This window comes from Helianthus annuus, chromosome 13, assembly GCF_002127325.2.
Source record: "Helianthus annuus cultivar XRQ/B chromosome 13, HanXRQr2.0-SUNRISE, whole genome shotgun sequence".
Lineage (NCBI taxonomy): Eukaryota > Viridiplantae > Streptophyta > Magnoliopsida > Asterales > Asteraceae > Helianthus > Helianthus annuus.
The window spans coordinates 75622674-75637745 of NC_035445.2; the positions used below are offsets into that span (position 1 = coordinate 75622674).

At 37.3% G+C, this 15072-nt stretch overlaps 1 protein-coding gene across 1 annotated transcript; it reads left to right on the forward strand.

Annotated features, from left to right (window-relative positions):
* The first annotated feature begins 11376 nt into the window (after positions 1-11376).
* On the forward strand, positions 11377-13871 carry LOC110898214 (germacrene A hydroxylase-like). Its single transcript, XM_022144971.2, has 3 exons — positions 11377-11545; positions 12099-12817; positions 13113-13871. Exons 1-3 carry the CDS (start codon positions 11401-11403, stop codon positions 13713-13715), a joined length of 1467 nt encoding a protein of 488 aa, XP_022000663.1. The 5' UTR covers positions 11377-11400; the 3' UTR covers positions 13716-13871.
* The last annotated feature ends 1201 nt before the right edge of the window (positions 13872-15072 follow it).

The window sequence follows — 15072 nt, forward strand, 5'->3', positions numbered from 1 at the left end:
GCTGTCCTTTGGGCACGGCCCCGTACTCACTGAGCACGGGGCGTGTTCAGTCTTCTGTCTTCTTTGTTTTGCTTGGGGAGATGCTGTCGGGAGGTCGGGCATGCCACTTTTGTTCCTTTTCTTGTATTTATGTAAGATTTAGCTGTCTTTTTGCTTCTTTTGTTATTTTGAGCTCATTTAATCCTGAAAATACAAAAGGAAGACAAAAACACACTTTTTCCAACATTAGTACTAAAAAGGGTTAGTTTTATGCCACAATTGATGTAATTTATATGTTGCATTTTGTGCACATCAGCTCCATGTGTATTCTGGTCCTCTCTTGGAGTCCCATTTCACCTTGACCAGAACTAATCTCTTGTGTTTGAGGTTCTTAACTTTTATGTCTTCAATCTGTAGAGGCTTCTCTACAAATTTAAGTTGTTCATTTACCTCTATATCCTTAAGAGGTACCACCAGTGATTCATCGGCTAGGCATTTCTTGAGATTAGATACATGAAATACATCTTGTATTCCTGCCATTTCCTCTGGCATTTGTAGCTGATAGGCTACAGGTCCTATTCTTCTAATAATCTCAAAAGGTCCAACATACCTGGGGCTCAGCTTTCCCCTTTTGATGAATCTGACTACTCCTTTCCAAGGAGAAACTTTTAATAAAACTTTGTCTCCTACCTGAAATTCGAATGACTTTCGTCTGTTGTCTGCATAACTCTTCTGTCGATCACGTGCTGCTTTTAGTCGTTCTTTGACTTGAATAATTTTGTCGGTTGTTTCTTATACTATCTCAGGTCTAGATAGTTGCTTTTCCCCAATTTCTGCCCAACAGACTGGGGTTCGGCATTTTCGTCCATAGAGTGCTTCGAATGGTGCAGCATTGATACTTGTGTGATAGCTGTTATTATAAGAAAATTCTATTAATGGTAAGTGATTGTCCCAATTACCTCCGAAATTAATTTCACAAGCTCTAAGCATGTCTTCCATTGTCTGAATTGTCCTTTTGCTTTGTCCGTCCGTTTGAGGATGATAAGCGGTGCTTAGATTCCACTTGGTTCCCATTGCCTTTTGGAAACTTGTCCATAAATAAGAGGTAAAACGGCTATCTCTGTCAGAAACAATTGATAAAGGAATTCCATGTAATGAAACTATTTCATTTACATATAGCCTAGCTAATTGTTCCATACTTAAAGGTTCCTTTATTAGTAGGAAATGAGCTGACTTAGTTAGCCTGTCTACAATCACCCAGATTTTATCATTACCTTTCCTTGTTTTGGGTAATTTGGTAACAAAATCCATTGTTATCAATCCCTCTTCCAAACTAGCATTTCTAACTGTTGCAATAAACCTGAGGGTTTCTGATGTTTAGCTTTAACTTGTGAACAAGTTAAACACTTAGAAACATAAGCTGTTATATCCTTTTTCATTCCTATCCACCAGAAATTCTTTCTTAAGTCCTGATACATTTTATTACTTCCAGGATGCATCGTATACTTAGACTTATGGGCTTCTTCTAATATACGGTGGCGTAGGTTTCCTGATTTAGGTATCCATATTCTTTTCTTATGGAATCTCCAAATTCCATCTGTTCCTTGTTCTAATTCCTTAATCATTCCTTTCAGATTCTCAGTATCGTCCTTGATTACTGATTCTTGGGCCTGTCTAATCTGTTCATTTAAATCTACTTGTAGATTTAATTTAAGAGAACGTACTCGTTTTGGTTTTTCATGATACTTTCGACTTAAAGCATCAGCCACTACATTGGCCTTTCCTGCATGATACTGGATATTACAATCATAATCACTAAGGATTTCCATCCAGCATCTTTGTCTCATATTCAGCTCTTTTTGTCCGAAGACATACCTTAAACTCTTATGGTCGGTGAAAATGGTAAACTTACTACCATAAAGGTAATGTCTCCAAATCTTTAGGGAAAAAATTATAGCTCCTAATTCCAAATCATGGGTTGAATAATTTTCTTCATGATTCTTAAGTTGTCTAGATGCGTAAGCTATAACCTTTTAACGTTGCATTAACACACATCCATAACCTAACTTATAAGCGTCACAATAGACTACAAAGTCTTCAGTTCCTTCTAGTAACACTAATATGGGTGCGTTGGTTAATCTTTGCTTAAGAATTCTAAAGGCTTCTTCTTGCTTTGGTCCCCATTCAAACTTAATAGATTTACAGGTTAGTTTAGTTAAGGGAATGGCTATTCTAGAAAAATCTCGAATAAATCTTCTATAATAACCGGCCAATCCTAAGAAACTTCTAACCTCGGTTGGTGACTCAGGGGTTTTCCATTTAGTAATTTCCTCGATCTTGGTGGGATCCACATTAATTCCTTCATGATTGACTAGATGTCCAAGAAACTGTACCTGTTCTAACCAAAACTCACACTTTGAAAACTTTGCATAAAGCTTCTCTTTTCTCAATAAACTTAGAAGTGCGTGCAAATGCTTTGCATGTTCCTCTTTACTCTTAGAGTAAATGAGAATATCATCTATAAAGACAATTATGAATTTATCCAAATATGGCTTACATATTCGGTTCATCATGTCCGTAAATGCGGCTGGGGCATTGGTTAAACCAAATGGCATGACAGTAAATTCATAATGGCCGTACCTCGTTCTAAAAGCGGTTTTAGGAATGTCCTCTTCCTGTACTTTTAATTGATGATATCCTGACCGTAAATTGATTTTTGAGAAAAATCGAGCTCCTTGCAATTGATCAAACAGATCATCGATTCTCGGTAATGGATACCGATTTTTGATCATGACCTTGTTCAATTCGCGGTAGTCCATGTACATACGCATTGATCCGTCTTTCTTCTTAACGAATAAGATCGGTGCTCCCCATGGCGATGAACTTGGCTTTATGAATCCTTTGTCCAATAATTCGTCTAACTGTTTCTTCAGTTCCTGCATTTCTGCGGGTGCCAAATGGTAAGGTGCTTTGGCAATTGGTGCTGTTTCTGGTAGCAGATGAATTCTAAACTCATCTTCTCTATCTAGCGGTAGTCCTGGTAATTATTTTGGAAACACATCTGGAAACTGAGATATTACTAGAATATCTTTCAGTTCTTTTCCTTTAGTGTTAGTGATTATGGAAATCAAGTACACTATAGATCCTTTTCTTATACAACTAGCTGTTTTCATCACAGAGATGAATTTTGTGGATCTATATGGTTTGTCTCCTTTAATTGTGATCTTTTCATCCTTTGGTGAATTTACTTGAATTGACTTTTAATCACACAAAATATTGGCTTTATTGGCTATTAACCAATCTATTCCTAGTACAACATCAAATCCTGCCAGATTCATTGAATAAAGGTTTGCAATAAACTTTTGATTTAAAAATTCTATTCTTGCTCCCTGCAAGATTTCAGAAATCTTAATGGTTTCCCCATTTGCTGTTTCTACTAGACATTCTTGTGGGAGTTTAGTTAATGGTTGGTTGATAAGTTTGCAAAACGAAGTATTAATAAAACTTTGGTTCGCACCAGAGTCAAATAATACTTTAGCAAAAACATCATTAACTAAAAACGTACCGGCTATCACGTCCGGGATCATCTTGGCTTCCTCTATGGTCAGAACAAATGCTCTAACATTTTTGGTATTCTTGTTGTTCATGGCTGGAGCTAGTTTCGGACAGTTTGGCTTGATGTAGCCTTGTTCTCCACAGTTGTAGCATATCCTGTTGTTAGGTTTCTTCCTGCAGTCTTCTTCCTTATGTCCAGATATTTTGCAGAAGTTGCAATATATGGAGCATCTTCCAGAATGCTTCCTTTTTCAAGCAGAAGTAGAACCTACATTTTTCCCACGGTTGGAATTTCCAGAGCAAAATTCTTGGGTAAGCCTTTGAGCTAGGTTCTTTCTTTGATCCTCTTCCCGTGTATGCACTAACTCATCTGTCAAGGTATTTACCAGTTCTACAGCTTCTTCTATAGTTTGAGGTCTAGCCGCCTTGACTACATGCCTAATCTCACTAATTAATCCCTAGATGTAACGGGAGATTAATACTGGTTCTGGTGATGCAAGGATTGGTACTATTCTAACATATTCAAAGAATAACGTAGTGTACCCCTAACTATCCACTCCAGTCATCCTAAGGTTTAGGAATTTATTTGCTATCTGTTCTTTTTCATTGGGAGGGCAGAATTTCCTTTCCACCATGTTCTTAAATTCCTCCCATTATATATTGTAAACCCTGTCACTTCCCCTAGACTGGAGGATAGTGTTCCACCATTCTAAGGCTGAGTTATTAAACAGATTGGAAGCAAACATTATCTTATCCTCTTCTGCACACTTGCTTATTATTAAGATAGCACCAGTCTTTTCTTTCCAGCGTAGAGCTGCAACGGCCCCTTCATTGCCCGAGAATTCCATTGGTTTACAGGACCAGAATTCTTTATAAGAACAACCATAAGATATGGTTCTTCTTCTTTTGGGAATGGGCACTTGAAGTATAGGTCCATTGTGTACGCTGTGTTCAGCTTCAGTGGGTCGTTTACTGCTATGATTAGTTTTATTATCCGCTTCCCTAACTGTTTTGATAATATATGGCATTGCATCTATTATCCCTTGTGCCACTATGTGTTGGATGACACTGTTATCTACTGGGTTTCCATTATTATCATTGTTCGGGTTGTCATTATTCTGGTTATCGTTATTCGGGTTATTGTCATTCTGGTTTCCTGGTTCACTTCGTTGTCCATCTGAATTTTAAACATTTACCACGTATTAATATCACAAGATAATATTTAATCAATCACACAACACGCATATTGATCAAAAGCGTCGAACATTGCGACTTACTCTTTCTTATATAGTATATATCTAACACAAACTGAAACTGGAAATTAAAAATTACAATACTAGTAGGCATCCGTAGCTATTGTCTAGATATTTTTTTTCAAACATACACACATATTATATATTATTATATTATTATTATTATTACTACTACCACCATCACTGATATGGGTTCATCCAGAACTCCATATTACGCTCGTCATACTTCCAGATGAGTCGTTCTCCAACCTGCCTCATCCTCTCGCTACTTTCTAAAATCTCCTCTCCGAAGGTTCGGAGTTCTTGCACATTTTCTGCACTCATTGGGGGTGCAGGTGCTGAGACTGGGTTTGGAAACTAGGGCATGGGTTCCTGGTACGGGTATGGATTCTCTAAAATTTTCTTGATGTATTGATCGCTATCATAGAAGGGATCTAGAGGGTCCAAACCTGGGTAGGCTGCTAGATTCGGCATGGGTTCATCTTATGGTATTGGGTAACGTTGCTGGTAATCCCTATGTTCGTCTAACCACGGGTCGTAGTCTAGATCTAAGGGATTGGGTGTTGGTATCCTAGGTATCTCTTCTGTGTTAAAATCATGCATTTGGATTTGGTTTTCAGGATTGTTCTCAATTTCCATTGGTTGTGAGGGAAACAGTGGTAATGGTTGGGGTGCTATGAGTTGCTCCAGGTTAGGGTCTGCAGCTGTGGTTGCTAGGATATGGAAATTTGCTAGACTCCTATTGAGCATATCCTGTGTGTGGGCATCTGTCTCTCTTTTAGCGGGTGCTAGAGCACGTTGTTGTTGCAACTTTTTCATTCTTTTCCTACGTTCATGCGCTCCTCTACTGAACCATCCTCTCTTTTTAGGAGGGAATGGCTCTTCAGACTGAGCCTTAATTACAAATATCCCATCTTCATTATCAGCAGAATACCCTGAGAGGGCAGGCTGTGAAGAGGTGCCTTCGCTCCTAGGTGAGCTGGACAACTAACGGTAGGCGTCGGAAGGTCCTTGGTCGCTCATATTGTAAACTAACAAATAGTCAAATAACACACAACAATAAAATACAAATATGCACGTAGTTTTGTAATTTATTTCCTAACATTTTGATTAATATCTTAGTGCCAACAGAACACTTCTGTGGCTGAATCAGTGGCTTAGCTCTGATACCACCTTCTGTCGCAACCCCCGCCCCCTATCTGTCCCGGGAACGGGCGGCCGCGAGATTCAGTATCGGTGGTATTGGTGTTTATCAATTTGGCAGCGGAATTTACATCAGGATCGTAGTTAGGAAATATTTTATCAGAGCAAAACACCACATTTTATATAAATAAACAAATAAATATATTGGGATAAAACCCAAGTTTTCATTACAAACTGATTTATAGGGGTAAACCCCATTTTGTTGAAATAAAACATCTTCTTTATTAAGGTAACTTTTATAGCCACTTTTCCAAGCCTACAGTACTGTCCAGCTGGCTTCTATTTGGCTTTCACATTTTGTTACCTGAAACGCGTTTAAAAACATTTTGTCAATGGAAAATACTGGTGAGTGAATCCCAGTTTAATCAAGAAGAGTTTTATCAATTCACAGTATTGAGAGCGATTACAATGCTTACATCTACACAATTACTCATTCAGTATTGTCAATCCTGACTGGTGGGTCATATTACCCATTGGCTAACTCTTTGTCCAATGGTAACGTGTTCCATATTTTGTATACAAAACCCCAACATACCGGCAGTAATTGAAGAATTACAAAGACTCAATCACTGCTTAATTATACTTTAAAATAAATAAAGGTTTTGTAAAAACAGTTTACAAAAAGGAGATTCTTCACATTGCTGTCTTAGGTTTTCCTTTAGGGTTTTCTGGTGATTATCTATAAATTACACAAATGCACACGTGTTAGTATAATAACCCAATATTTACATTAGTAATACCCTCCCCGAGACGGTATTCCAACAACTACGTCGGGCAGAACATCGACAACCGTTACGGAACCCTCGATCAATCGGGCAGCGTATCTAATACGTAACAGGGGTTATGATACTTACAACGAGGCAGAACTTCGTTATTTAGGGGGGTATTATGCCCGAGTATAGCTTATACTATGTGAGAATCTGAGAGAAAGAAAGATTTGTGAGCGACTGGAACTGAAGGCCGATTGCATCTATTTATAGTTGTGATCGTCGACTTTGTCGCGCCCCGCGTAGGTAGTAGCCAAGGGCTACGTGGCCCGCGAGACCAGCTAGGGTAGGCCCTAGCTTGGCTGATTCGACTCGTAGCCTCCACACGTGTCCTGACACGTGGCGCTCTAGGGTGCGGCCTGATCTCCCATCTGTCGCTGCCCGCGTAAGATTCCTAAGGGGTCTTCGCGCCCCGCGACAGCCCATTAAATTTTTTTTTATTTAATTTTACTAAAAATAAAGGTATTTGGGGCCCATTTTCGTATACGGGGTGTATTTTAGGACATATTAGGGTACTCTAAATATATTTTTTTAGGGTGTTGGATTATTTAGGAGGGTTGTTATACCTACCAGGCACGGGGCCATGTAAACCTCCTGTTTCCAATTATAAATAGAGGTGCTTGGCTCACTTACGAATCATCCCTTGGCAAACCAATTCTCTCACTTCCACCACCACAACACCATCATCTTGCACCTCAATAGTTAGAGTTAAAGTAGTCTCGGGATCCAAGATTGATAGTAAGAGCTTTCGTCAAACTATGGCCATGCTTGGCTAATCTCTTACATCACTTGGTGAAAACAATATCTTTTATGTATTACTTTTGATTTCCAACCTTTGGTCACTTTTTATTTGGGTATGTATTAATGACTTTAATAACTAGTTTTTTATATAGAAAGTGAATTTTATCCTATCATCTCTTCATGTTTTGTTGATTCACTCATTCATGTCTTTACGGTCTATATAAAATGCGTTAACTACCTAGAAGGGGGTTAGGAGGATGGTTTGGGTAAAGTTATTGTCTCGTTCAGAGTATAGGTCCTGCAAGGATTTGATTCAAGCTTATTAGGACTTTCTTTGAGGCAAATAGCATCAAATCGGAGGAAGTAATAATGGCTTGAATCCCTTATCAATAAACTACTATTAAAACTTTAACCCGGCCTTGCGAGACTGTATCCTTGCTGACTCAGACCAATATGGTCGAGGGTAGCGTTGCCTCTAAAAGAGAGACATGTCACATTTTGCATTAATAACTTACTTAATTATCTTTCAATAACCCGCCTTTGCGGGACTGTATCCCTGCTGACTCAGAACAATATAGCTGAGGGTAGCGTTGCCTCCAAAAGAGGGACATGCCACTATAAATAAGATAATCTCTTAAAAAACCCAAAGTGCGGAAATCATCAAAGGATACATAAAAGATGAGTCAGAACCAAGTGATTCTTTCTTGTTTATTTCTCTCTTTTATTATTTTAGCTTCTTTCTTTATTTTCATTTGTTTAAAACTTTTTCTCAAAATTTGGGTCGATTAGACGTTGACAATAAACCGGTATTAAAAGCTCTTGTGTCCTTGGACGACCTCGGTATCTTACCATCACTATACTACGCCAACGGTGGGTGTACTTTCCCTAACGTGTTGTAGAGAATGATAGTTTGTATCATGTTTTATAAATTTAAAGCCTGCTAAAAGAGTAAAAGGTACTTAAAATTACATCAAAAAATCCGTACACACTCGCGACACATCACCTGGTGTCAGTTCGTATACACACACGGTCCCATGTGATAGTAGGCACGGCCCCGTGGTCAACTTTGTGGGGTCCATTGTGAGATTCTGCATATCTAGGAGTTGACCACGGCCTTGTGTACATGGGATACGACCCCGTGTCTCTTGTCTGCTTTGTTTGTCTTGATCTGCATGTACTCTGATCTCTTTCAGTGGTGGGGCACGACCCTATGCTTGGCTTCTGATTGTTGTTTTGGTCTTGGGGTGTAACTTGTAGGGTAGGTATGGTGTGTCAACTTCTTTTTCTTGTATTTGTATTGGTTTTTTGCCGCTAATTTGTTCCTTTTGTACGTTTAAGCTCAGTTAGTCCTGAAAATCAAAAGTATACAAAGAAACACACTTTTTTCCAACATTACTACATAAAAGGGTTGATTTTATGCCTTGTTTAATATAAGAGTAAATTATAATAATCGTCCTTTATGTATGTCACTTATTGCAAACTATGTCATTTATCTTCAATAATTACAGAAAACGTACTCGATATTTGCAAACCCTTGCAAGTTATGTCCTTTAGCCCTAGCTCGGTTAATTTTTTGTGGTTAAATCTGACCAAATGGACCCCACATGAGGGTATTTTGGTCATTTTACTCTCATGTGGGGTCCATTTGGTCAGATTTAACCACAAAAAAAATACCCTCATGTGGGGTCCATTTGGTCAAATTTAACCACAAAAATTAACTGAGTTAGGGCTAAAGGACATAACTTGCAAGTGTTTGCAAACATCGAGTACGTTTTCTGTAATTATTGAAGACAAAGGACACAGTTTACAATAAGTGACATACATAAATGACGATTTTTGTAATTTACTCTTAATATAATTTATATGTTGTATTTCATGTATATCAAATACCTCACAATTGAATCTTTGTTTTTCCTCAAGCAAAACTCTTTAATATTGCTTACACACCCAAATTGAAGAGGTAGAGAAGAAGTTTTTGGGTCTTTCTTAGAGTGTCGGGTATCCAAGGTTATTTTATTTTATTTTTATTTTATTTACAAATCCTATTTGTCATGATTTATATAGAACGCTTTTATAGAAAAATATTTTTAGGCATAACATGCATTTTAAAATTTCATTAAGCTATATACAATCTCACACACCTCAGAAGTGGTCACTCAACACTCGGCCGAAGATGTATAAGTGAAACGCTCTGTCCCGGTGGAGGGGCTTTGTCCTACAATCCCCAAAAACCACGGAGTGGAAAGGGAAGGAGAGGGGGCGTTTTTTTAACAAACAATTAAAATAAAACCACCAATTGAAATTAAACCAAACAACAACTAGCTATATCACGCCACCTCGCCTCCTTTTTTTGCCCCTACACCCGTGAAGATCCTAAGCTTCCCGCCCCACGCCACCTTCAAGCCCCATGGGAAGACGGTGTTTCAGGCGTGAAAGAAGGTTCTACGCATCCTTAAGCCCCCACTCTGAGTGTTCTAATAGAAGTTTAAAGACGTAGGGGGTCCCTTCAACATACAATTCACATGCAAAGTCTTCAATCTTCGTAATCAAAAAGTGAGAATTAAGTCCTCAAGTCTGGGAAGATCATTAATATCACTTAATGAAACAAGCTCTAAAGTGGGTGAAGATTATAAACTTTTAAATTCTGTCTTGTGGAATTTTAGTTTTCAAGTTTGTGAGAATCCTAAGAATCCAATTCAAACTTTGCTTCTTAGCATTCTTTTTTTCTTTTCTTTTAACATGAATTCTTACCCCTACTCTATTTTATAAAAATATTTGTAAGCTACTTCATTGCCTATTACAGTATTTACATCTTTTCCATCAAATTCTACCCTATAGTTAAACTAAAAACAACTATATCTCTCATTTCAATTAAATAATTTTTTTTTATATTTTTATCATTATCTTTTCTCTATCATCCACTTACAATCACTTTCAAAATATATTAAAAAATTATAGATGATAAACAATGTCCTCTCAAATATACAGATGAATAGTAACATTTTCCCTCTACTCCACTCACACTCACTTTTTTTATAATATAAAAAACATCCTCACAGAATTTGATGGAAGGAATATGAATAGTCGAACCTGTGACCTCCCCTTTAAGTAACATGTGCCTGGCTAGCACCAGATTTAGCTAGCTTACATTTTCTAACGGGTGCTACTTTCTACACCCCCCTATTTACTTTTTTCACCCCCCTCCTTTCACATACTTACAGGTGGGGCCTGCGTGGGACCGACAGTTTTCCTCTCACAAGGGGGGTGTAATCAGGAAGGAGGGGGGGTGTGTATAGAATGGGCCTTTCTAACACACCAGGTATATAACCAGCAAGACACATTTAATAAAGAATGTAAGCTTATTCGAAAAAAAAAACAATTAACCAAGCAAATTAAGAACGTTCATACAAATTTAGGTAATTAAATCACATAAGTCCTTAATTTGGCATTTTAGTGTATATCTATATCTATATTCTAAAATTCTATGTGCTCATTTTGGTTATTTTTTTTATCAAAATCATTAATTATTACTTTTGTCAAAACTCATAATTCTTGCTATTAGCTTTGATTTTCATCCAAACCGATCCTAATATTCATGTTCAAACAATATTTGATGTTGACAAAACCAACTGTAATAGAATTTCAGTAAGTCAAGAGTTTATCAAGAATTTACATAATTTTAACTAAATCTAACCAAGATAATAATTATAAATATCATTATTAATAAATTAAAGTCCCTTCTGGCCAGCTTTGATGATTAAATGTTAATTAAAATAAAGGTGGATTGCTGCAGCTCAATAAAGAAAATTACCAGAGTCAACAATGGCTAGTTTTCAGTTCCCTTCACTTGCTACTATATAAACAAACTCATATGATAACTTCAACCATGCAAATTGTCAACAATGGAAGTCTCCCTCACCACTTCCATTGCACTAGCCACCATTGTCTTCTTCCTTTACAAGCTCCTCACTCGTCCCACATCCTCCAAAAACCGCCTTCCTGAGCCATGGCGTCTCCCCATCATCGGTCACATGCATCATCTGATCGGTATGTAATCGTGTCTATTACTAGAGAATATATTAGTTAGATTTTATAGTGTTCCATTGTTACTAAAAGTGTTTATAAACACCAATGGGGTGGTGGTCCATTGGCAAAGGCAAAGCCTTTAAACACCTTGGGAGGGGGAGGTCTTGGGCTCAAGTCCCACAGACGACAGGAATAAAAGAAATTTGTCGTTCAAAAAAAGTGTTTATAAACCGATGTAACCGTCCGAACATTCCAAACCGAGTTAAATAAGCCGGTTTAGGAGTGAACTGGTTCGGTTTAAATGTTTAAAAACAGTACTTACAGGTTCAACTCAGTATTTCCGTCATAACTGACAAAAGCGGACCATGAACACCACTAACTGTTACCATAATTAGAACTTGTTTTAATATTTGTCCCGTGACATTATGCATACTTTTTCTCGATATACCATAATTAGAACTTATCTTAATATTTTGCTTGTGACATTATGCATACTTTTTCTCGATGTACCATAATTATAACTTACCTTAATATTTGGCATGTGACATTATGCATACTTTTTCTCGATGTATAGGCACAATGCCACATCGCGGGGTTATGGACTTAGCCCGAAAATACGGATCATTGATGCATCTACAGCTCGGTGAAGTCTCCGCAATCGTAGTATCCTCTCCAAAATGGGCCAAAGAGATCCTAACCACATACGACATCCCCTTCGCAAACAGACCCGAGACTCTAACGGGTGAGATCATCGCATATCACAACACGGACATAGTTCTTGCACCCTACGGCGAATACTGGCGACAATTACGCAAACTTTGCACTCTAGAGCTTCTAAGTGTAAAGAAAGTGAAGTCATTCCAATCACTCCGTGAAGAGGAATGTTGGAACTTGGTTCAGGAAATCAAAGCATCCGGTTCGGGTACACCCTTTAATCTTTCCGAGGGTATTTTCAAGGTGATCGCGACGGTTTTGAGTCGCGCGGCTTTTGGAAAGGGGATCAAGGATCAGAAACAGTTTACTGAGATTGTGAAGGAGATATTGAGAGAAACTGGTGGGTTTGATGTGGCGGATATCTTTCCATCTAAGAAGTTTTTGCATCATCTTTCGGGCAAGAGGGGGAGGTTGACGAGTATTCATAACAAGCTTGATAGCTTGATTAATAATCTTGTGGCTGAACACACTGTTAGTAAGTCGAGTAAAGTGAATGAGACTTTGCTTGATGTGTTGCTGAGGCTTAAAAATAGTGAGGAGTTCCCTTTGACTGCTGATAATGTTAAAGCCATCATTTTGGTAAGCATGGATTTTTTATAATATTTTTTGTAATGTTTTCAGTACCGAACCGGACTTAACCGATTGGATTTGAACAAGCTAATGGTCGTATCGGATTATTATTATTATTATTATTATTATTATTATTATTATTATTATTATTATTATTATTATTATTATTATTATTATTATTATTATTGTTATTATTATTATTATTATTATTATTATTATTATTATTATTATTATTTATTCCATTATATTAATATCAGTTAGATGTGTTTTTGTAATTTTAACAAGGGTTAAATGAATGATATAGGACATGTTCGGAGCCGGAACCGACACCTCCTCCGCGACAGTCGAATGGGCGATTTCCGAGCTAATAAGGTGTCCGCGAGCGATGGAGAAGGTACAAGCCGAACTAAGGCAAGCGTTGAACGGTAAAGAGCGAATCAAAGAAGAAGAAATTCAAGACTTGCCCTACTTAAACCTTGTGATCCGAGAAACACTACGGTTGCATCCTCCACTACCTTTGGTCATGCCAAGAGAGTGCCGACAGGCAATGAATCTAGCTGGATACGATGTAGCCAACAAGACCAAACTCATTGTCAACGTGTTTGCAATAAACCGGGATCCCGAATACTGGAAAGACGCTGAAAGTTTCAACCCCGAGAGGTTTGAAAACAGCAACACAACCATTATGGGTGCGGATTATGAGTATCTTCCGTTTGGGGCTGGAAGGAGGATGTGTCCAGGATCGGCACTCGGTCTAGCAAACGTGCAACTACCGTTGGCTAATATACTTTATTACTTTAAGTGGAAACTCCCCAATGGTGCTAGCCATGACCAACTTGACATGACCGAGAGCTTTGGAGCCACGGTTCAAAGGAAGACTGAGTTGATGCTTGTACCAAGTTTTTAAAACTATACATAGTTAATATTTTGTTGTATGTGTTCCAGTTTGGATGTCAGTGATTTGTTCTATGTTTTCGATTGTTGCAATGTTATAAATTTTATGCAATAAAATGTAATGTATATCAATACGTTGTAATAAAAAAAAACCTGTGCCTTTAAAAAACTGTATTGCATGCGTTGAGTTTTGCTACAGATTCATTTGCGACGGAAGTTCGTAGCTAATTCGTAGCTAACTCATAGCAAAATGTGTTCGTAGCTAATCCGTAGCTAACTCGTAGCAAAATTTGCGACCAATTTTTTTCATAACAAAATTTCATAGCAAATGCCTTTTTTTATAGTAGTGTTATTTTATTTTGAATAACATATTCGAATTTCTAATTACATTTTTACTTTCATATAACTTTATTACGAAAGAAAAATACAAATATATAGTAGTTTATTAGACGAATAGTCATGTGGTATGTCCATGTTATAGCTTGGGCTCGCATGTTTTGAAAGTTAATTAAGGGGGTGTTTGGGATTGCTTTTTCAACCTGATTTTTTGATTATTGCGTTTTGAAATCGTAAAAAATCTATTTTCAGTGTTTGGCAATAAATTAATAAAAACTGATTTTTTACGTTTTGTAGAGATCAAAACGTGATAATCCAAAAGCAGATCACTCCTTACTGCAGGAAAACGTGATAATCCAAAAACTAATTTTTTACGTTTTGTAGAGATCAAAATATATATATTTGCCAAACACTCAAATAGTTGATTATCTTATTATTGCGATATCAAACAACATAATCAAATCCAAACACTATTTTCTGCAGCATGTTTTGTTACAGCTGATTATCTTATTCTGATTATTCAAAACGCATAATCTATTTTCAAAACTCAACCACAAACACCCTCTAAATATGATTCTCCATATTCAATGATGAGTAACACGTATGCTCGTTTTCACTGTAATTGCATATATAATTTTGTTAAGTTTTCATAAAATCACATATATATACTACCTTTATAATTAAAAATCAGAACTATTAGGTTTGCCAGACCACAACCCCTTCCCCTCCCCCAAATTTCTTTTTTCTTAAATTAAAGCTTAGAGTTTCACTATATGAAAAATTATAAAAATAGTCATCTTCGATTATTTTTTTAACGGCATTGATTTTCACGCTTATCAAAATAAATACCAAATGCAAAGCCTGAGCCGACAAAACTAAGGTAACGTTTGGTATGCAGCAATCAAAGGTGGAATGAAATGGACCATTAGGGGGAATGTAAAAAGAGTGTTTGGTTGGTCGACGGAATAGAATCACCAATTAAATAAGACATTTCATTCTCTCGAAATCATTCCACCTGCCCCCCCCCCCTGTTT

Excerpts from the sequence above, each read along its gene's own strand:
- LOC110898214 (XM_022144971.2), top strand. The coding sequence starts at position 11,401 with ATGGAAGTCTCCCTCACCACTTCCATTGCACTAGCCACCATTGTCTTC. Across the intron at positions 11,546-12,098 it reads TCACATGCATCATCTGATCG|GCACAATGCCACATCGCGGG; the intron begins GTATGTAATCGT and ends CTCGATGTATAG. Across the intron at positions 12,818-13,112 it reads ATGTTAAAGCCATCATTTTG|GACATGTTCGGAGCCGGAAC; the intron begins GTAAGCATGGAT and ends TGAATGATATAG.